General features: G+C 37.5%; 1 protein-coding gene across 5 annotated transcripts in view; it reads right to left on the reverse strand.

The window, feature by feature from the left end:
• Positions 1–23,091, reverse strand: part of CD109 (CD109 molecule) — a 156,084-nt gene that overhangs the window by 37,094 nt on the left and 95,899 nt on the right. For all 5 annotated transcript variants that reach the window (XM_019651610.1, XM_019651614.1, XM_019651611.1 and 2 more), the window contains 10 exons: positions 20,599–20,683; positions 12,914–13,010; positions 12,507–12,648; positions 10,879–10,988; positions 8,585–8,809; positions 7,661–7,762; positions 7,510–7,572; positions 6,114–6,290; positions 4,969–5,121; positions 332–406 (listed from right to left, as the gene is read on the reverse strand). In XM_019651610.1, coding sequence (XP_019507155.1) covers positions 332–406; positions 4,969–5,121; positions 6,114–6,290; positions 7,510–7,572; positions 7,661–7,762; positions 8,585–8,809; positions 10,879–10,988; positions 12,507–12,648; positions 12,914–13,010; positions 20,599–20,683 — 1,229 coding nt within the window. The remainder of the gene's footprint in view (positions 1–331; positions 407–4,968; positions 5,122–6,113; positions 6,291–7,509; positions 7,573–7,660; positions 7,763–8,584; positions 8,810–10,878; positions 10,989–12,506; positions 12,649–12,913; positions 13,011–20,598; positions 20,684–23,091) is intronic.

Raw genomic sequence — 23,091 nt, forward strand, 5'->3', positions numbered from 1 at the left:
CACACACACACACACACACACACACACACACACACACACTCACATGTATAAAGAGCCATTTCAAAGTCAAGAAAGTGATATAAAGGAAAGAAATTATTTGTTGAATGACAATATCATTAATTCCTTTAACAGCGAGTTTTTCCATTTGCTTTCAAAATTGAAAGTATGATTATCTTTCCATTTCAAATTATACTTATATAACACACTGCACTTCAACAACACAATTAATAAAAGGTTAACATTTCATAATTCAGATAATTAATTCTAAAAGTGTTTGCAATAGTCAAAGATATTAATATTTTTTTCAAATTGTACAGCAAAGTAAACATACCTGAAAGATTGCAAAAGAATTCACGAACATGCCTAAGTAATATCCTGTGTTGTAAAGTTCCAACTCATGGAGCACCTGAGGAGAAGATAAAATATATGGAATAGATAGATTCGTATCAACCTTTTCTGCCCTCTGCAACAGTTCTTATATGCAACTTATATAAGACACATCCCACATACTCATCAAATTTTAAAATGACACAAATAGAGGAATGATGAGTATGTGAATGTCCTGTTCATAATTCAATAAGCCAAAATTGCATTTCTTATTTAAATGTATTTTTACTCTGCAATCCAGAGTTCCTAAGAACTGTGGGCTTGAGTTTTGCCCAAGAGAAACTTCAATGTCACAGGTTGAGAAGACCAATACATAGACATCAGCATTAAAAATGACCCATACTTTTGGCAGAGATAAACAGGCTAAATGTGATGGTTAAAATAAGTTTTACAAATGTCAGTTAACTAATTTTTTTTAAATAACACAAGGAGACAATTCACAAAAGAGGGAATGCAAATTATTAATAAGCAGAAAAAATATTCAACCTCATTGATAAAGCAATGCAAATTACATCAATGAGACAGTTTTTTCAATGAGATATTTGCATGTATCATATTAGCAGTGCAATTTTTTAAGAGCAGTACTCATTGCTAGCAAAAGTGAGTAAAATAGGCTAAAAGAGTGAGTAAAATTGGCATTTCCTAAAACAATTAAAAACAGAATTAGACTATGACCCAGAAAGTCCACTCCTATGCATATACCCAAAATTGAAAACAGGGACTCAAAGAGGTACTTATATGGATGTTCACTGCACATTAGTTACAATAGCCAAAAGGTAGAAACTACCTAAGCATCTATCAACAGAATGTATAAACAAAATGTGGTACATATATACAATGGAATATTATTCAGCTGTAAAAAGAAATAAGGTTCTAATACAAGCCACAATATATAGGAACCTTAAAAACATTAAGCCAAGTGAAATAAGGCAGACAAGAAAGGACAAATATTATATGATTCCACTTATATTAAATAGCTAGAACAGGCAAATTCATAAAGACAGAGGTGATTAAAGGTAACCAAGGACTGGAGGAAGGGAGAAATGGGGAGTTATTGCTTAATGGTTACAGTCTCTGCTTGGAGTGATAAAAAGTTTTTGGAAATAGAAGTGGTGATGACTGAACAACATTAGGAATGTAATTAATGCCATTGAATTATACTTTAAAAATTGTACTTTTTAAAAATCTATAAGCAATATACAAGAAGTAAAGAAGAAAGAAATCTACACATGACACTAGAGAAAGTCATCAACATACAAGAGAAGAAAGCAAGAGAATAATAAAGAATAAACAAACAGAGAACTACAAAAACAATCAGAAAACAATAAAATGGCAATCACTACATACCTACCCATAATTACTTTAAATGTAAATGGACTAAATGCTCCAATCAAAAGACATGGGGTGGCTAAATGGATAAAAAAGAAAAACAAGACCCATACATACACTGCCTACAAGAGACCCACTTCAGATCAAAACACACACACAGGCTGAAAGTAAAGGGATAGAACAAGATATTTCATGCAGATGGAAAAAAAGAAAAAGAAAACAAAAAGCTGGGGTAGCAATACTTATAGCAGATAAAATTGACTTTAAAACAAGGCCTGTAACACGAGACAAAGGACATTTCATAATGATAAAGAGATCAATCCAACAAGAGGATAAAAATCTCATAAACGTGTACATACCCTACATAGGAGCACCCATGTATATAAAGCAAATATTGACAGACATAAAGGGAGAGAGCAACTGCCGGGAGCCGTCTGCGCCTCAGTATCTGACATGGCCAAACACACTGCAATTGTGACAAATTCTGAAGCTCTGACTGAGAAACAGATACTGCTTTATATCTTAAAGAATTCAAATTCCCCTTTGGATGCCCCCCAGTAGGACGAAGATCTTACACCCTTTCTAATAGATATATCACAATAATTATATTTTATACACTAAAGGTAATTTTAGTCACACTACTAGTCTCTTAGTAAAGGTCAAAGTACACACCCTATAAATCTTAAGATCCTGCTTAGACAATAGTTTTTAGAATAAGTGTTGGGTGGTCATGGTAACCATCCTTTAGGCGATTATGTAGAGGCTCAATCCTTGGTCGCTGTCATTGTAGGTGGAGGGATTTGGGTGTAGTTGGGATAAGTTAGTCTTTAGCATAGAAAAGGTATAGCTGTACCCTGGAGCATAAGAATTAGGAGGAAGTAAAACCCTGATACTAATGGAACAATGGTTAAACTGCCCGGTATAAAAAAGGGCATGCTGTAAAATAAAGTGAGACACTTTTCTTCTTGAAAAAGCGCTCCTGTGTCTCCGCACGTCTTTTCCTCACAGTCTCCACCTCCACCTGAGGGAACCCCTGGACCTGCGGGAGCTGGTCTCCCGCAAGCAACAGTAATACAGTCAGAGTTGGGGACTTTAACACCCCATTGACATCAAATGAATAGATCACCTAGACAGAAAATCAACCTTACCCCCAGCCTATTATCTTAATTCTGCCTCTAGCACCTTTCGGCCTTTCAGTTTCTCCCAATTCAACAATTCAAGATATCCTTCTTTATTCCCAAAATCAGCAGTGGCAGGGGCAGCCCAAACTGCCTGTACAGGTATCAGGAAGATAACACCAGGTCAGCGCCTCTGCCCTTCTGGTGTGAGACAGTGAGGAAAACATGTGGACAGACCCCCAGCCCTCATGCATTCAGTCTTCCCCTCTTCTTCTCCAAACCCTCAGAGGTGGTGGACCATAACCTCAAGAGACTGCTTCTTCCTAGGGCTGCTTTTCTCTAAGAGCTTAAACACTGAATAGAAGCAGGCAGCACAGGGAGGATCAAGAGTAGTTCTCCAGTCCCTGCAGCTTGACTCCTTCCTTCCCTTGAAATTCACAAGACAACACAGTTTGGAACCGAGTATTTGGTCTTCCCCAACAGACATTATTAGAGTAGCTGCAAATCAACTAGACATCCAAAGAGAATAACTTCCATAAAAGACATCCAGCTAGATATACAGCATGTGAAGCAGAATACTGAAAAAGTCAGCTCAAGAATTTAAAATAAGCAGTAAATATACATACGGAGATATGGGAAAATATTAACAATATAAACAAGAACAAAAGGACCAAAGGAAAATAATAGATATTAAAAATATAATAGTTGACATTCAAAAACCCAATATAAGAGATCAAAGTAGGATAGCTAGAGCTGAGGAATGATCAGTGAGTAGAAAGGGTCAATTGAGCAACTCTTCCAAAGAAATGCAGAAAAGACAAAGAGATGGAAAACATAAAACAAAAGGCTAAGGGATGTGGAGAAAGGAAGTAGAAGTGCCAATCTCTACACAATGAGTCCCGGAAAAAAAGAAAAATTAAAATGTAGAAGAGGAAACATGTGAAGAAATAATGGATTGAATTTCCAGAACTAAAAAATGAAGGAAAAGCCTATATGGAAAGGGCAATCAATAACGCAGAACTAAAACTCTATCCAATAGCAACATGATCTAACCAGGATTGGGAAAGGAGGTAGGGATAGGGGAACAGACAAAAAGACATGCAAGAATATGAGAACACACTAAAATGCTTGTCTTTTTAGACAAAGATACAAATATTGATAACCTTAAGAAATCAGCACAAATAAATAAATATGAGTATGGCTCATGAGTTAAGGGCATCTATCATATGATGAGACCAGTAAGGAGTTAACAGGAGAGCGTTTATGAGCTAGCAACCCACTCCTGTTAATTCTTTACCTGTCTCATCACAGGAACAAAAATAAATATATAACTTTCAAAACCAGCAGAACAAAATTTGATCTAGCCCATGGAAAGAAGAATAAAAAGAAATAAAACGAGAGTAATCTAAATTTAAAAATATAAAATAAAAAAGCGTAAGTAAGTCCTAATTAGAACAATAATTGCCATACTTGTAAATTAGCCTAAACATACATCTTTCTCCCTGACATCATGTTAATCACTGCACTTCATTAATGGACATAGGTTATACAATCTAGATTTCAATTGACGATGGATATATCAAGAACTTAATAATAAAAATGAAATGACTTATGACTAGGGGATTAACTTCTGTAACACTAGATGTTCATATACTTCATTAAAAAGTATATACAGATTTAGTTTTCTGCAGATTAACATGATGTCACACCCTCAATATATTGCAAATTTCTGATTCAATGGGATCTGTAATAATTTATAACCATTAGGAGTATGTATAGCCAAAATAGAAAGTACTTCAAAACTATCGAAAACTCTCTTCTCCAATGTCATCCAGAAATGGGCAAGTCAATTTCCTAGTACTCTCTGAAGAGTCTTACATTAAAATATAATATGAAAATAAGGGAAAATTCCAGGTGGCATTTCTCATGTAAAACAGCAGACACTTGACCACGTAAACCTCTTTCCAACATAATAACTAGAATGCAGATCTTTTTTTCACTTGGAGCTTTACTGGTTATTGACCTATACTTAAAGAGGAACTAATGATATTTCCCTTAGCTACATGAAATAATGCAACAGTTTCTTTTTTCCCTTTTAACATGTATTTTTGTAATGAAAAATAGTTAAACTCACATTTTCCATTGTAATATCATTTGAGGTATTCATCAGATTCACACTTTTGTCAACAGCTACAATCCCAACTATGGAGTCAGGCTCTGTCACAGAGATCCTAAGAGACACTCTCTCAGACGGCTTAGCACTAGCTTTACTCCAAAATAGGTTTATCTAAGAAAGGAAGAAAACAGGATTGATTTATTTCACTAATTGTTAAAGCATTATTTATATGTCTTACCAATAACAAATCAATGACTCAAAATCTATCAAAAAATCTTCATTTGTCTTGGCTCAGGGATCATTCTAAAACCATACATAAGCCTTCTTTAAGGAAAGGAATTTTTTAAAAAAATTACTCCCACAGCGTTTGCAAATGATGGAACTTCTCAGCGTGGCATAAATCTGAATTATCCTCCAGTTCGTTACCTTTTCTCTTCCCTATCTCCATCCCAGGCAGGGCTAAAGAGAAAACAGCAGGGTCTGGCATACCCAGGGAAGGCAGCAGGTTTTTGTGAGAACAATGGCTCATTTTAAGATGCATGAGATGATTCAATTCCACTTGGCACTCTTGCAATCAGGTTACTTTTCAGAGTGGGGTCTGAGGGGGTTTCCTATGCAAACTATACACCTTAGGCTATAAAAATCATTGCCACGTTTGGAGACTCTACACAGATCTCCACACGCAAAGTAGCCAAGCTTATTGTGAATTTGTCCTGGGTTAGTTTCCAGGCTGATAAAACGAATAAACCTAAGCCCAGTTCTGCTTCCACATGTCACTGCAGACAGCCTCATTCCCTCCAACACCTTTCATTTCATCCACTCTCACGCCATTATCAACACCACACAAATCCTATATTGCAGCTGGAGTTCCATGCCAGGACAACACTGACTCTACCATTTGAGAAATCCTGAAATAGCTTCTCGGATTTGAGTTAAAATCTTATATCCAAGAATCATAACTTACAAATAAGACCCACTGTGCCCAATAATTGCACGTTCGAAAATACATACATAGTAACTAAATATGAAGAGGTTTAACTATAGTTCTAGAAATGAATATAAATTTCTAACCAATTTGGTTTAATGATACTTTTCTAAAGAAATATTACATTTCTCAGCCTTCACTAACATAAAGTTTTTTTAAAACATTACTTTAATCTTACCTTATTTTTAAAAACAAGCTGAACAGGAATTTTTAGAACATCATTTATAATTTCCCCATCATCTTCAATATAATACACAATTATACAGGCTTTTGGAGCCCAAGAATCTTCTGGTGTTAAAGAAAAGGTGGCTGAATTTTGCTTGCCTACAGCCACCAACTGTCCCCTGGATACTACCTGAAAAGAAGAGTAGATGAGTTTCATTTCATGCTAAACTGGTGAGAATTTCAACTGCAGCTACATTTATCATAACTTTAAATGTATACACACAAAGTTGACTTATATCAACTTCAAAGTCTTTTAGAATGCCAGAAAACCCTGCTGACCAAGACAGAGAGCATAGGCTGGGAAACAGAAAAGGATAAGATAAAGCAGCAATAGCTTCACAATCAAGGATCTATTTTTTGCAGCGTTATTTACAATAGCCAAGTTATGGAAACAACCTGTGTGACCATCAATGGACAAATGGATAAAGAAAATGTGGTACATAAATAAAATGGAATATTACTCAGCCATAAAGAGAATGAAATCTTGCCATTAGTGTCAACATGGATGGACCTAAAGGGTATTATGCTAAGTGAAATAAATCCAACAGAGACAAATAACGTATGATTTCACTTGTATGTGGAATCTAAAAAAACAAAAGAAATGAACAAACAAAACAAAACAGAAACAAAATCCTAGATACAGAGAACAAACTGATGGCTGCCAGATGGGAGGGGGGTTGGGAGAAGGGGTGGAAAAGGTAAAAGGGATTAAGAATTGCAAACTGCCAGTTATAAAATTAGTCACGGGATTTAAAGTACAGCATAGGGAATATAGTCAATAATGTAATAACTCTGTATGGTGCCAGGTGAGTACTAGACTTACCATGGTAATCAACTTCGTAAGGTATATAAATGTCTAATCACTATGTTGTACACCTGAAACTCAAATAATACTGTATGCCAACTATAATTTTTTTAATTTTTAAATAAATAAACAATATTTTTTAAATTAAAAACTCTATTTTTGAGTGGAAGGAATACAGAGCAGCACTGGAAGGGTTGGATTAGCAAAATTACAAGGCTGTGGGTAGCAATTTTTATTTTATTTTTTGTTTGTCTTGTATTTTATAGTTTTCTACAATGAAGGTATATAGCTTACCTAATAGAAATTTAAATTTTAAAATTTAAATTTTAAACACAATGCAGGACTTAATTATCCATCTTTAATTGGAAATGCAAATATAGGCAAAGAAAGAAAAGAAGACATTTTGATTGCAGTATAAAAAGGACAGGCTAAAAAGGTATGAGGCTGAATTTTAAAAATTAGTAAGTTGAGTCCAGACATAAGGTAGACATCAGGTCAGGTGGTTCCATAACAGATCATAAATTTAGATTCTATAGCAGATTACCAAGTAGCTTAACTCCTTCAGCTGCTTGTTGCCATTAACCACCAGCTCAAAAGGTGATCCCACCTAGAAAAGACATCTTAATTACATATACACATATTGATGGCAAAAGAACATAATTCTATTGTAATTATCAAGTGATTGTCAGCATTACCTTTATATTTCCGTCTCTTGTTTTCAGCTGGATGTATGTTTTACTAGGAGATTTAAATATTTCATGAACTGCCATGCTATTCACACTATTGAGAAAAGAGGCCTACAGCAAAAGAAAAGGGAGCTGTAAATTTTCATCTTTAGCAACACCTTGAGAATAGATGCTTCCTGCTGAACAAATACTGAACGGCAAATGCACTTTTACTTTTTTTCAAGCTGGAAAGAATACATTCCCCAGACATTGGATCTTCATCGTTTTATAGCTTATCCTATAAAGAAACAGATAGCTTTAAAACACAGAAGAGGGGCTTCATCATCATGACCTAATAGGAGAAAAAAAACATAGTCCTAATTGATTTCAGAAATAGGAAATAAACTGTGAGAAAAGAGAATGAAATTTTAAAGAAAGGATTCCTTTCCTTCTCTCCACAACACAGAGCTGATTTACAATCAAGAAATATCAGCCCACTTGACCCACCAATAGTCAGAGTAAAACTCAAAGAGGCCACAGCTGTGGCAGAGCCAAGTCACCAAAAGAAAGGTAACAGGAATGGTTGGGAGTCTTAGATGAGCCACTCTGGGAAAGAGCTCAGCAAAGGAGTATAAGTGTAAAAAAATACATTGCTCTTTCATTTCAGCTCCTGCCAAAATACAATTTCAAATGATTGAAAATCATCCTAGAGTCGGAGTTTGGGGAGCTTCTCCAACCTATCTTCAGGATGCTACATTTTACTGTGCTCTTCCAAATGAATGCACAAGGACCCTCAGCCACTGTCATTAAAATACTTTTAACACTGCCCCATTTTTTAAAATAGAAACATGTGTCCATTTCCTGGCACTTCGGCATCCCACAGGTTGAGAGCCTACCACAAGATTACCATTTTAATGTTGTTGCAGTAACATAATGCTGGGAAACAGATGGTACCTTTAATTGTAGCATACTGGTATTGTCCAAGATTGGAAATTCAACCTTAAAGATCCCATTTTGTGGGACAGTATAATTTATGATCTGGACAGCTTCTATTTCCTGATTTCTACTGCTCCATCTGCTCCCATGCTCGGTAGAGTTTCTCTGTATCATCGCTATGGCTACATTATTTCTTCTTTCTTCAAGAGTCAGTTGATTGCCATCAGAACGGGTTACTTTCACCTAATCGTCAAAACACAACAGTTATAAAACAGGTTAACAAGAGAAGCAAAGGACTTTTAAGTTCAGTTGAATCCCATTTCCATCTATGTTATTCCCATAAAACCGAACTCTCAAAAATTATTAGTAGCGCAGTAACTTCCAGATGAAGTGGTATGTCTCCCGGAGGTATCCAATACCACTGACCACTCCCTTCTTGATATTATGGCTCCTCTTGCCTTCCACAACAAACTGCTTCACTTCAGACCCCTCTTTCTGCATCCTCTCAATGTCCTTCTTGGTTCCTTTTCCTTCTCCAAAAATAAAGGACTTGTCAAGGCCAAATTATCGATTATCTGTTCTGTCTTCCTCAAAGATCTCAGCACTCCTACTGCCACCTATTCCTTGCTCTGGAGCTCCTATTCAACACCTCCAACCCCCTGCAGGAAATTTCTACTTGTATATTCCTGTCGTCTCGAGTTCAGTGCATCTAAAACTGAGCACCATCTCACCTTTCCTATTTTTGCTAACACCACAATTCTGCCAGACTTAACATCTCTGAATTTTCCTTCTCTCTTACCACATCCCAACCCAACGTACACCAAAATCTTGTCCTTGTCTCTTACATCCCACATCCACCACCACGAGGCTCCTGGTCACCTCACGCCCAAGCTGCTGCCATCCTTTGGCACACAGCCCTGATCAGTCTCCCTGGAATACTGCCTTTGCCACACCCTTCCCACTTTCACAAGGTTCCTAGTCTCTTCATTGCCTGGAGCATAAAGTTCAAAAACATCCGTGAGCCATTTAGGAACCTCTACACCCCCCCAAGCGTCGCCTCCTCTTTTCTCTCTGACCACTCCTGGACAGAAGCTCGCTACTGCAATTGCTCTGGTGAAGTCGCCTGAATGCACCCTGAACTTGCCAACCAGAGAGGGCTCTCGCCTTGTGTCTCAGCTCATCTCGCTTCCCACCTCCCAACCCCATACCCAAACATTTAAAATCCTACTGATCTTTTAACAAATCCCCTTCCATAAAGCATCGTTTTAATGACCCTCATCCCTATCCCAAAGCCAATCCAACTCTTCCTCGTGAACTCTCCTTGTTTCACTCTATTCATTTGGAAGTTATCATTTGCAACCTCATGTTTTTTGGTTTTTGGTTTTATTTTCTTACCTTTTCAAACTGTCTAAATTATAAGATCATTGAAATCAGGAGCTATCTAAAATTTCTCTTCATTCATTCAACAAGAAGTGATGTCTCCTTTCTTTAAACCAGGGGTCAACAAACTATGGCAGACAGGAAGGCCAAACCCAGTCTTTTTGTAAATTAAGTTTTATTGGAACATAGCTACCCTCACTTGGAAAACAGTGGCTGTGGCGGCTTTCATGCTACAATGGCCGAAGCAAGTTGTGACAGAGACCACATGGCCCACCATGCTAAAAATATTTATTATCTAGCCCTTTGCAGAAAAAGGTTGCGAACCCCTATTTTAAATCCCTATAGAAATTTATTCATGACACTGATCTTATCCTGCCTTGAATTATAGTTTTGTATATATTTTCTAGTCACCATCAAAAAAACTGTGAATCCTGGGTAGGACTGGGTTCTTCTCAGCTCTTAAGCCCAATTCATCACCATGCCTTGCACCTTATCAAAATTCACTCAATTAATACGTGTTAGTTCAATATTCTCGCAAAAACAACATGAGTAGATTAGTTGATAATTTTTTAATGCTACATCTTTGCTAGAACTAAAATTAGCCATTATAAAAATCAAATAAAAATTCAAAAAATTTTACTACCATCTAATTCCTTCAATTATTTTATAAAAGCATCAATGTAGCATCAAAATCTAACTTAAATTGCTTATTAAATAAATTTGAGGAAAATATTTTTATTGGAAATTACACTTTTAAAAATTAGATAAAGGTCATTTGGAAATAATTTATAAACCTCATACATCTAAATGGAAAAGGGGTCTATCTACTTTTGCCTTAAATTTTTTTAAAAGCACTAAAAATATTATTTTTCATTCTGTTTCATTAAATTGAACTTAATGCTTTTAGATCACTAATAAATATGGCAACTTACAGTGACTGTGAAGTTGAGAGATGGCTTCAACACAGTAGCATAATCAAAAAAGTCAATGATGTAATCATGTTGCTTAAAAAATACATTGGAGCTTGCATTTCTTGAGATACCTGTTTTTGAAATTGCATCATTTAGAAAACCAAAGTTATAGTCACCAACAGCTTTTATCCACAAAATTTCTCCATCTGAGCTAATTCTCCAAAGGGTTAAGATATCAGGGCACAGAAGACTCATTCCGCATCAGCTTCTGTGACTATTATGTCCTCCATGGATCCCTTCTAAGCATCATTACTGCCATCCCCATCAATGACACCAGCAGACTAAGGCCGCTAGCAGAACAGTCTTTTGCTCTTTCAGGGATTTGATAAAAGCTGTTGACAATAGCAACGGTAAGATCCAAGTAATTAACCTTTATTATTAAAAGAGAAAACTGTCTAGGAACAGGAGTGATTTCAGAAGATGCTAAGTGATTAAAAAAACAAAAAAGAAGAAGATGGTTAGCTGAAAAAGGTAAGCCTTTCCTTGTAGTTTTCAGGCTGAAAAGAGAATAGAAATGAAAAGTTACAAATATCTACCACATGTGGTGAAGTACAGACTTTCACAGAAAATACCGTATTTCCCCAGGTATAAGATGCTCCCATGTACCGTATTTGCCGGCGTATAAGACGACTGGGCGTATAAGACGACCCCCTAACATTTCCACTCAAAATACAGAGTTTGTTATATGGTCGGCTGTGTGCGATTTTGTGAGTGTGGTAAAATCGCATAACAGCAAAATCGCATAACAGCCGAGCATACACCCAGCAGCGCTGCTGATGCCTGAACGGTATGTGGAATGAAGTGGGCGGGCATCGGGAGGCCACTATGGCACGGGGCAAGCACTATGGGCAGTCTATCTGAAGTGTACCTGGCGTATAAGACGACCCCCCACTTGGAGGCATATTTTTCAGGGCCAAAATATCATCTTATACACCGGCAAATACGGTATAAGAAGCACCTTAATTTGGGGGCCTAAAATTTGAAAAAAAAATGTATTACATAAAGTTATTGAACTCAAGTTTTATTCATCATACAATTCATACAACTCCTCATCACTGTCAAAATTCCCAACCATAGGCAGTCTTGGATTGTTTTCTCAGTTGGAGGAGGACCAAACTCACGTTCAGCAGCATGATTTCCATTTACTTTTGCAAACTGGATCACTTTTAACTTGAATTCAGCACTGTACAAAAATCTTTTCTGAGCCATTTCTGGGCAGAATGTGGCAAAACGTAACCTACCGTAATATACCGGTAACAAGTGCGAAACAATGAGCGCAAAGACAACAAGTGCAAAAAAGTGGGAAATGCAAGTAAAAAAATCTACAACCACTATATAAGACACACCCAGTTTTTAGACCCCAAATTTTTCGGAAAAGGTGTGTCTTATACATGGGGAAATACGGTAAGTTCCCCCTTCATTATGAAAACATTCTGCAAGCTAGACTAGTTAATCATCAGGACAATTTCAGCATTCCATAGCATCTTTAGAAAGGCAATGATGTTCCCAAATCAACGTGCTAGATATAACAAAAGACGAGAGAGCAGCACCGCAGAAATAGCTTTACCTTCACTTCAAAGTCTACAAACCTGTAAGTGATTCTGTCACTGTGGCTAAAATTTCTACCGGCCCAGGGGAAGACAGAGACATGTGTTCAGAAAGACGATCTGAAAAATCCATTACCTTTTTCATCTCTTCATCATTAAAAGAGAAGTTTGCAGATCCATTTATCTGTTTTGTTAAAAAATTTTAATTTTATTCTTCACTTTAGCAATTCAAATTTTAGAAATAAAACTCAAACTAAGTCACATCAAACAATACGATGGCTCTGCTTCTATTTTAATCACGATAAATGGCTACATTCTCATTTAGCCAGTGCCAAAAAACTCTTGATTTTATTACTCAATTTTGTGTTAATTTAGTACAAATCTTATTTCTAGAAAAAGACACTTGTGGTTTTCCCCATGACAAGTTACAAGACATTTGTAAAAGTTACCTTAAATTTTTTTGTAATATTTTTCTTCACACCCCAAAAAGATAAAGGTAAAAATGTAAGTGTTACATCCCCTTTCACTGGCTTCCCATATGTATACCTGAAAAATAATAAATGGGTTTTTTTTTAGATTTTCAACCTGATATTTTCAAACAAATGCAATGAAAATATTACTTTCAATAGTATACACTGGCAATCCAACTTAAAAGAGTTATATTAAAAACACACTTTTACTACAAATTTTTAAAATTAAACATAGCTAGGAATGTCCTTAATAAAGGGTGATCCTTGAAATTATGTGTCCAAAATTGAGAGACTTTTAACTACAATACCTCAAAACAATTCCTAATACATACTTTACCCAGCCTCTAACCATCTTAGACACCCCAGAGAAAATCTGATAATAAGTGGAGGTGACAGTTTCCTGTCCAAAGATTTTTAAAAGATTAGGAAAATCTTTTATTCCAGAAATCTGGACTGGCTCATTAACTGCATGCCCAGCTGTACTGCATACAGCTTTTGAACATTTTAAAATATTAGTTGAAATTGCAATCACCATGGCCCATTGCTGCATGTTTCAATATTAACCAGGGGGTGCTTATTAGACCAAACATGCTAGGGCACAAATGGGCTCATGGCTCTCAAAAATTGTTTTCTTGCAAAAAAAATTTATTTATTTATTTATTTTTTTAGCTGAGCTATCCTGCCAGCTGTTGGCAGCTCAGCTCGGGCCGGGCATCGAACTGATGTTGCTCAGAGCTCACACTCTTGAGAGAGCTTTTAACCAACTGAGCCACTCGGCCGGCCCAAGAAAATTTAAAATAAGAGTTCAGTATTTTTTTTAAATCCATAGTACCAATATTATCTTCTTGAGTCAAATCTCATCTCTGCTGCTTTGCATTCTATGTATTAACTGTATCCCCTCTCATGATGAGAGAGTCTCTTCATGTGAAGGAGAGGCAATCTTTGGTAAACCATTTTACTTCCAGAAAACCTTTTTTAAATGTGTTTCCTGGGTTGCTTCCATCTCTTTTGTGAAGTGCTCAGCCAGATGTGGAAGTCAATTTTGCTTTGCACTCTATAAATCTAACAGTAGCATCTGCTTCCTGAATCCATTATTAAACACAGAAACAGCCCCTCATCTGAATCAACTCAACTCAAAAGTAAATGGTAAAATATAGCTTATTCCAAATTAAAAAGAATAAAACAAATCCATCTGCAAGTATACCACCCTTTCAAATGAAAACAGTAGAGTTAGCAATCCCAGTATCAAATTCATTCATTCAAAAGGGAGTCCTCCAAACCTAACATTGTTGTTAATTGTTAAAGTTTAAATAAATGCATAACTAAAATACCAGAACATTGTATTTTAAAAGAGTTATATCACGTAACAGTACAGAGAGCTTGAAAATTCAGACATAATTTAAAGTGTCTTAATTTTGATTTAGCTGTGAAGCAGATTTAGCTTCCCAAGCCCCAAACTGATTATAATAATTGTGTAGCAAAGATAGTGACAGTTACCATCCTAAACAGAATTTGGAAGTACTTGGGATAAAGTAGTTCTTCAGGAAATAGTAGTTTGACAGCATTTAAAAAATGCAAATCAAAGATATTCTGGGATAGTATCATTAACAAAACAAAGGTTTTTGGTTTTTTTTAAACAGCTACAGCATCAAATATATGGTGTTGAAAAGAGAACTGACTCTGGGTGGTAAGCACACAATGTGATATATAGATGATGTACTATAGAATTGTACACTTGAAACCTATGTGATTTTACTAACCACTGTCACCCCACTAAATTTAATTTTTTAAAAAACAGCCATAGGGGCCGGCCAAGTGGCTCAGTTGGTTAAGAGTTGGCTTGGGAGCACAAGCTCTGAGCAGCAGGGCCGCCAGTTCAGTTCCCACATGGGCCAGTGACACTGCACCCTCTACAGCTAAGATGGGGAACAACAGCTCGATCTAGAGCTGGGCTGCCATAAGTGGCCGGCGGCCGGCAGCAGGCAAGAGCTGCCATGAGCTGTCATGAGTAGCCGTCCAATGGCCGGCAACCAACTGCCTCTCCCGGGAAGAATGCAATGATCACAATACAAACATGAGCAGTGAAGCGACGTCCTCCACAACTAGACTGAAGAACCAAAGGACAGCAACTTGTCTGTTCCCCTCCCCCAATTCCCCAATAAAATCTTGTTAAAAAAAAAAACAATAGCCATAGCCCAAAAGGTTTATGAAATGATACCTAAAAAATTGAACCTATTAGAATAATTCCTGTTCCTCCTCACCATTTCTTTTTCCATGTCATTTCCAGTATACAAATGTATCAATTCTTCAAATAATAAATACAATTTAATAGATCTTAGATTAAATAATATTTTTAAATTTCTACTGTCCACAGGAGTTATGGAAGTAACTAGATGTATGCTACATTATTTTCTTTAAAATTCTTTAGAAGCCACTCTGGTTAGTGGAAACGAATCTATTATTTATTTTAATAAGGTAGGCATAGTGAGATGTTCACATCAAAGCTAATAAACCAATGCAGATTTTTTTCATCTCAGTTAAATATTTCAAAACTAAAGAGACTGTTAACTTTCTTTGAGTAATTTTCAGCAACACTAGGCACATTGACTGTGCCTTGATGGAACAGATGGGTACTAGCAAAAGAGTAACCTAAATTGTTTATTATCCACTCACAGAAACTACTATATTAGCTATTATGAAATAAATATTTTCAAATCATCTCTATAACTTAATAACAACTATCTAAGTGGTAAGACAACAGAACTCATCTTTCAAAATACATCCAAGGAACAACTGGATTTCAAGCCCTACTCTCTACCCCCTAATTTGGTCACAAGCCCAAACCAATCACCCACACAACTCAATTTGGTTTGTTCCAAACAGAGGCTTTTGACTGGGAATGAAGGCCTTTGCTGAGCTACATACACCTTGGAACTCAAACCTTAGTTAATTCTTTTGTTTATCCATTGTTTATCCATTTGTTCTTTGCATAAGTGTGAATTGGATGCCTGCTCCTTGGCTGGCATTGTACGAGGCACCAAGGTGCAGTAGTAAACAAGAGACAAACGCATCCTCAAAGAGGTGGATTAGTAAACAGCAGCACTGTGTGACTAGAGCTATGAGAAGTATAAGAATAGAGGGCTAGGGGCAAGGAGGCCAGCCTTGAAATAGCCTATATAAAAGCCTATTCATCAAGAAAAGGCATTTTGCATTCTTGGAAGCAGATGTAAAGCTTGGGAATAGAATTTGGGAGGTTAGAGAAGGGGTTGGGTGGGCTATTTCAAAATATATGAAACTAGAAAAGAACTTTGTAAAACATACTTTAAAAATTTACCTTCATCCTCAAAGCAATGGTCTGAAAATTTTCATGCAAAAAAGTCATAAAATTGATTTGTCTTTAGCCAAAAAGAAAGAAAAAAAGAAGAAAAGAAAATGAAGGAGGAGAAGGAGGAGGAACAAGAACTCTGGATACAGCATAGAAAAAAAATTTGAAAGGGTAAAGTGGAGTCAGAAAAACTTTTAAAAAACACAACAGTAATTAAGGAGAGAAAGATGATGTTGGCCTGAATCAAGGAAACGGCAATGGAGATGGACTTGAGAGATATTAAATAATAAGACAGAATCACTAACATTGGATGTCGATTGGATAGGGGGATTGAGGGGGTGGGAAGAGTGCAGCTGACCTGGGCAGCTACACAGATGGTGGTTCAGTCCACCAAGATAGGAACATGGAGAAGAATCAGGTTTGGGGGAAGATGAGACGCTTAGGTTCAAGTATCCATGGGATATACTGTGAGAAGTGTCTATTGGGCAGCAATACATGAGGATCTGAATCTCAAGATAGAAATATGGACTAGCGATATGGATTTAGGTGTCATCAACTTATAAACAGTAGCAGAAGCCCTGCACATGGAGAAGGAAATTCAAATGTGTAAAGAAAGAAGAAAACAAAAGATGGAGCTCTGAGAAACAAGAACTTTTAAAAGATAGGCAGAAGATATTTAAGAGTCTCAAATGGAAAGAAAAAATAAACAGAAAGGAAATGGGAGAGGACAATAATGTCAAATGCTGCAAAGGATAAAAAGAAAAGGTGACACTTGTCTTATTAGGGAGACCACTTCATAGACTGTGTAGATGCCTGACCACTCGCTGTACACCTGAAGCTGAAGCTGAATAATATTGAATGTCAACTATAATTTAATACATATATAGTCACAGGATGTGGATACAGCATAGGGAAGAGAGTCAATGGAATTGCAACAGCTATGTACGATGTCAGAGGGGTAGCAGATTGGGGGAGGGGGTTATCACTTTGTGAGGGGTGTAAATGTCTAACTATTACATTGTTTTGTACACCTAAAACTAATTTTAAAAAAAGAAGAAGAAAAGAAAAGGTGAAAACAGTTTCAATGGCCTGGTGATGGTGAAAGGGAGATCTTAGGGAGCTGAAGAATGAAAGGAGTGTAAAACAGTAGAAAATGCAACTCAAGCTGAGTTGTGGTGAGGTGAGAGATAGGGCAGTGGCTGGAAGAAGACATGGAGATCAAGGGAGGGTTTGTTTCTTTTAATGATAGAAATGTTTAAATACATAGTGAAGAGCCACTGAAGAACAAAATGGGAGAAATCAAGACACAGGTGAGAGAGGAAGTGGAACTGGGGTCCTCCTGACAGGAGACAGTATCCGAGACCCAAGAGAGGGATTAGCCTCTGAAGGAAGAAGAGATGTTGCTTTCATTATGACAGACACGAAATCATCATGCTCATCATCATTTTCATCTTTTCTGGGACACAGTGGTTATAGAATAGAACTATGCCAACTTTTAGACTTAAAAAAGACCCTACCTTCCTTTACCACATCCATAGACATCATGCCTTGGCAACTGAAGCTTGAAGAAAGAAGACTCAGAATGGACTATTATCAGAACTAGCCAGATCTGAGACCTTTAAATGGCAAAAAGTGGCTCACTATCCACAACAGACAAAGCAAGCATACTGAGATGGTCTTATTGTGTGTCAACTTCTCTAAAGTCCCCAGTCACTCAATCAAACACTAATCTAGGTGTTGAGGTGAAAGTATTTTTTAGCTGTGATTAAATCATTTGACTTTAAACACAGGAGATTATCCTAGACAATAATTTGGGTGGGCCTGATTCACTCAGTGGAAATGCCTTAAAAGCAGAGCTGAGATTTCCCTAAGGAAAAAGAAATTCTGCCTCTGGGCAAAAACTTGAGCCCATGCTTAAGAGTTCTAGCTCCCCCTTGCTGAAAGCCTGCTCTACGGACTTTGGAGGAGCCTACCAGCACTTGTAAGCCAATTCCTTGCAACAAATCTCTTACTATATATCTCCTACAGGTTCTACTTCTCTGATGGAGCCTTGGCTGATACACATACTAAGGAAAATGATGTGACTACAATGCAGTGAATGCTAAAGAAACGGCAGAGGGCCATCATGATTGTCATGTCACTCTCAGCCACTAGTATATTTCAAAGAGCCCCAACAAATGAGAATCAGGATGAAACCACAAGCGTTCTTACTGGGCTAGGGGAAGGAGGATATCAATGGTGTGGCTTCAGGGGATCCACATCCCCATAAAATTGTATATAAAATTTCCTAAAGAGTTACCAGAGTTTAAGAACCACTGTTTTACTGACTATACTAAATCTCTGGCATAGCCCTGAAAACCAACAACAGAAGCAAAGAAGATATCCACACTCAACTTTATCCATACAAGCACTGATGGTTGTGTGGATTTGAACCCACTAGGTTTTATAAGCATTAATCAAAGAACTCAAATAAAACCCAGGCTGAAAGCTTAAACTTTAGCTAAGATCAAGGGCATAGATAATAATTATGTAAAATGCAGGCATCTGTGTGTTATCTAAACCATAAATCCATCCACAGTGCCCAATTCACATTGGAAACTACGTCTTAGTTGAACACAGGCAGAAAGCTAACTTGATATACAAATCATAGACATGTTTTTGCCTTTGTGTCCCATGGGTTTCACATGATTTTCTGCCAGACAGAATCTAAAGCAGGAGTCCTCGGAATGTTTTGGCCTGTGGACTGCTTCCACCAGGAGACTCATGGCCCAGCGCTTGCCACTGCCACAAACCCTCACCAGGAGAGCAAATGGTGATGACATAGCAGTGAGTTGAGGCCCAGTATTTATCAGCTATTACAAATAAATTCTAAAACTTAATAAATTTCAGAAACCAAAGCACAGATATTGATTGACACATCAAAAATAAGAGCTACAAGAGATCCGTCCTGGAATTGTTTGAGGGCAACCCCAGCCTGTATTTTTGAGAACTGCTAATCTGAACCTATACTTTTGAGAATTGCTAATCTGGAATTCTAAGGATGCTTTCTGCCTCAGCAAAACCAAGTGCTATGCTGTTCAAACTGAGGTAGAAAAAGGCAGAACTGGCTGCCAAAGATGAAGGGCAGGGCTGGCTGCAGAACAAGAAATCTCAGCCCTTTTTGAAACTTGTCATTGAAACTTATCACCAGACCCCAAGGCAGGATGGACAGTACATCTGGGAGCCACAAAAACTGACTGCAACCAGCCAGAACCAACATGGTGACAGATTTTACCCAGCAGGGACCCTAAGACTTATTATAGGCTCATTACGATACATTAACATGCTAAAAGACACAGCTCTGCAATGCCATTGTCAGGCATGGAAGGACATAAAAGGACATAAAATGGCCAACAGAGCCCTTCCAAGAAATCTCCGCCCTTTCCCAGAAAGTCCCTGAATATTCCTCCTACAAATTTCAATGTACAGCCCCTAATTAAAGGGGCACCGATAATAGGCTTAAACCTCAGGGGAGTGTTGCTACTCTGTCTATGGAGTAGCCTGTCTTTTCCCTTTCCTTCGTTTGAATAAACTTACCTTTGCTTTAGTTTCATTTCCCCAGCGTGAACGGGGCTGCTCTGTCTATGGAGCAGTCGGCTTCTTGCCTCTCCTCTGCTTAAATAAACTTATCCTTGCTTTACTTTTATTTCCGCTTGTGCTTAAATTCTGTTCTAGGCGCTGCCAAGAAACCACTAGTTGTGGCCCTTCTCTGGGCCTCTCTGGGGGAGGCAATGCCTAGCCTCCTGCGACAAAGCCAGGGGATCAATATCACGAGAGCCACTACCCACCTGCGACACAGGGTAGGTTGGAAGTCTCTGTACATATACTGAAATGGATGATGGATGATGGTGAGTTATTTACTCATCTGCTTATTGCAGTACGACAACCAAATCCCTGCCCCAAGATTCAACCTCCATTACTGACAGGGAAAAAATTAAAATTTAAGAAGAGATAAATCACCTCAATCTATGCCAGCTGAATGAGGAATAAATAAAGATACCAAAATTTTTTTTTAATCTGGCATAATCTATAATGCAAATCTCTTGCTTAGTCTTGGAAAGACACTAGTCTGTGGGAAATATTTTAGAACTGGATCTGCTTGGAAGCAGAAACATGGGTACAAAGACCTGAACAGACATGTTCCAAGCTAATTATTTATTATAGATAATTGTTTCCTGCCCATTGGAGTATTTTAATAAGCAGAACACTCTGCTAATATTCTGGGATATATGGTATAATGACTTCTGTGTCATAGGGTTTTATAACAGTTTATAGTTATTAAAAGAAAAATGAGACTTACTTTGCTGTGACGGTACCATTTAAACTCTTAGAATTTAAAGAACAATATAATGGTGTCTGCAGGGCAACTTCAAATTTTGGTAATACTGGAAAACAAAACCAAGGGTAAATATTTTAAAGAATCTATTTTACTATCATTTCCAGCTTAACAAAATGCCAAATAGAATTTTTCTAAAGAAATTGATAGTACACTTTGAACTTAGATTCAATGTGATCCAAATACACATTAACACATAGATGAAAAGCACTTCCTTTCACTCAAAATTAGACACCTCTACAAGGCTGGTGACTAGCCAGTGACAGTGGGGGCCAGTTACTGTGATCACTTGTGTTAGCAGAAGCTTCCCATTGGTTGTACCTACCTTGTGTCCAGAACCCTGGATACAAAGGCATCTGAGTGCTAAAAGACCAGGCTTTTATTCAGCTGTCACCCATTGGTGTGGCCTTACCACTTGTTAAAATACTTCCATATCACTTGGTAAACAGCTGCTTCTAGAGTAGCCCCTTCCCTAGGACCTTTCTCCAATTTAGCTACTAAAAGCACATCCTGCAGCTCCAAGACTCTCCTCCTTCTGCACGGTGCCATGTATGCATCACAGAGATAGAGGATCCTTGTCCTTTGAGACAATCAAAGGCAAATCTGGTGACAGTCTAATGTAGTGGATTGCTCTAAGGAGAAAGTTGTGTAGTAGGATTTCTAGTTAATAACTAAGCTATGGCTACAAAATAATGATTTTATTTTTCTTGTGCGTCAGGTACTGGTAGGTAATTCCAAAATTAAAAACCCCTACTTTGGTCAGCTTTATATAATTAAGATATAAAATTTATCAGAATGAAAGCTAATTCATATAAAGCATTTACCCAGAGTATAAAATTGTTTTCTTTCAGTCTACAGGAATTTTTTTTTCTCTAACTTCGCTGACCAAAGAAACAGACCAGTCTCATAAAAAAGCATCTCACTATTCAATGAACACAAGAGAAATATCAAGAAGTCCAATGGGTCAACAACATAGGGCAGACCTCCAGTTCCAAAGCAGGCTAAACACCCTTGGTATGCCAAGACACTCCTGGACTCTAGACCAGTCTAGGATTGCAGAGTCAAAAAAGCCACATTGGTCAACTGTGTGTGGCCTTCCTCTAAGGCCCTCCACCAACACAGAAGTTAGGGGACACTCAGAGGTAGAATTTCTTCAGAACAGGAAATTCAAATGTTCCCTCCTAAAACATCAGAGGCTGGTAATCAATTCCCCACTGCCACTATACCCTATTCAACAACATACCACCACCCAGTACCATCTCTATGCAAAATGAAAATAGCCTATAAAAACCTTAGCCATTTCTGATTTATTCTTCTAGAACAAGTCTGTCCAAAAGAAATAAAATGTGAGCCACATGGTATAATTTAAATTTCTAGTAGCCACATTTAACAATTAAAAAGAGGTAGGTGAAATTAATTTTTATAATATTTTACTTAGCCCCATGTATCAAAATATTATCATGACAACATGTAATCAATATAAAAAATTACTATTAATGAGCTATTTTTCTTTCTTATTTTTGTACTAAGTCTTCAAAATCTTGTGTTTTACACACTTAGAGCACATCTCCATTTGGACTAGCCACATTTCAAGTGCTCAACAGCACATGTGGTAAGTGACCCCCAAGCTGGACAACAGAGTTCTAGATCAATGGTCAATAAATGATGACCAGCATGAACTAAGAGCGCTTTTTGCATTTATAATTGGTTGGAAAAAATCAAAAGAAAAATGTTTGATGACATGTGAAAATTATTGAAATTCAAATTTCCGTGTCCATAAACAAAATGTTATTGGTCACAGCCACATTCAATTACATAGTGTCCACAGCTGCTTTGTGCTACAATAGCAAAGCTGAGTAGTTATGACAGAGACATATGGCCCCAGGGCCTTGTAGCTTCCCAAGGGGAGTACTTCAAAGGTGACCACAGTGATACTCAGCAATGAGGTATGTAATACTTTTTCTAGGATGAGTTTGCAAAATTAATTGTCCAACCTCTTATTACTACCTGGCCCTTTATATGGAAAACTTTGTTGATCCCTGTTCTAATTGATCATGAGACTTAGATGTGACAATGAGATATGTTATATGTGAAGCATGAGCTGCAAAGATGTAAGCAAACTACTTTCCACAATTTCTAAAGCCTGAATGAGACACAACCTCAAAAAGTGACACAAATCAAATAAAAAGGCTGTGTATAGGGCCGGCCGAGTGGCGCGTTTGTTAAGAGCTGGCTTAGGATGCCAGAGGGCCCCAGTTCGGATCCCACATACGAGGCCAGTGACACTGCACTCTACAGCTAGAATGATGAACGGCAGCTCAACCTGGAGCTGGGCTGCCATGAGTCACCGGCGCTGGTTTAGGCTGCAGCCCCTGCTGCAGTGGGTTGCCATGGGCTACCGTGTGTAGCCAGCAGCCAGCGTGAGTGGCCAGCAGCTGCTGTGAGCGGCCATCCAGA

Source organism: Hipposideros armiger, unplaced genomic scaffold (genome assembly GCF_001890085.2).
Source record: "Hipposideros armiger isolate ML-2016 unplaced genomic scaffold, ASM189008v1 scaffold_162, whole genome shotgun sequence".
Lineage (NCBI taxonomy): Eukaryota > Metazoa > Chordata > Mammalia > Chiroptera > Hipposideridae > Hipposideros > Hipposideros armiger.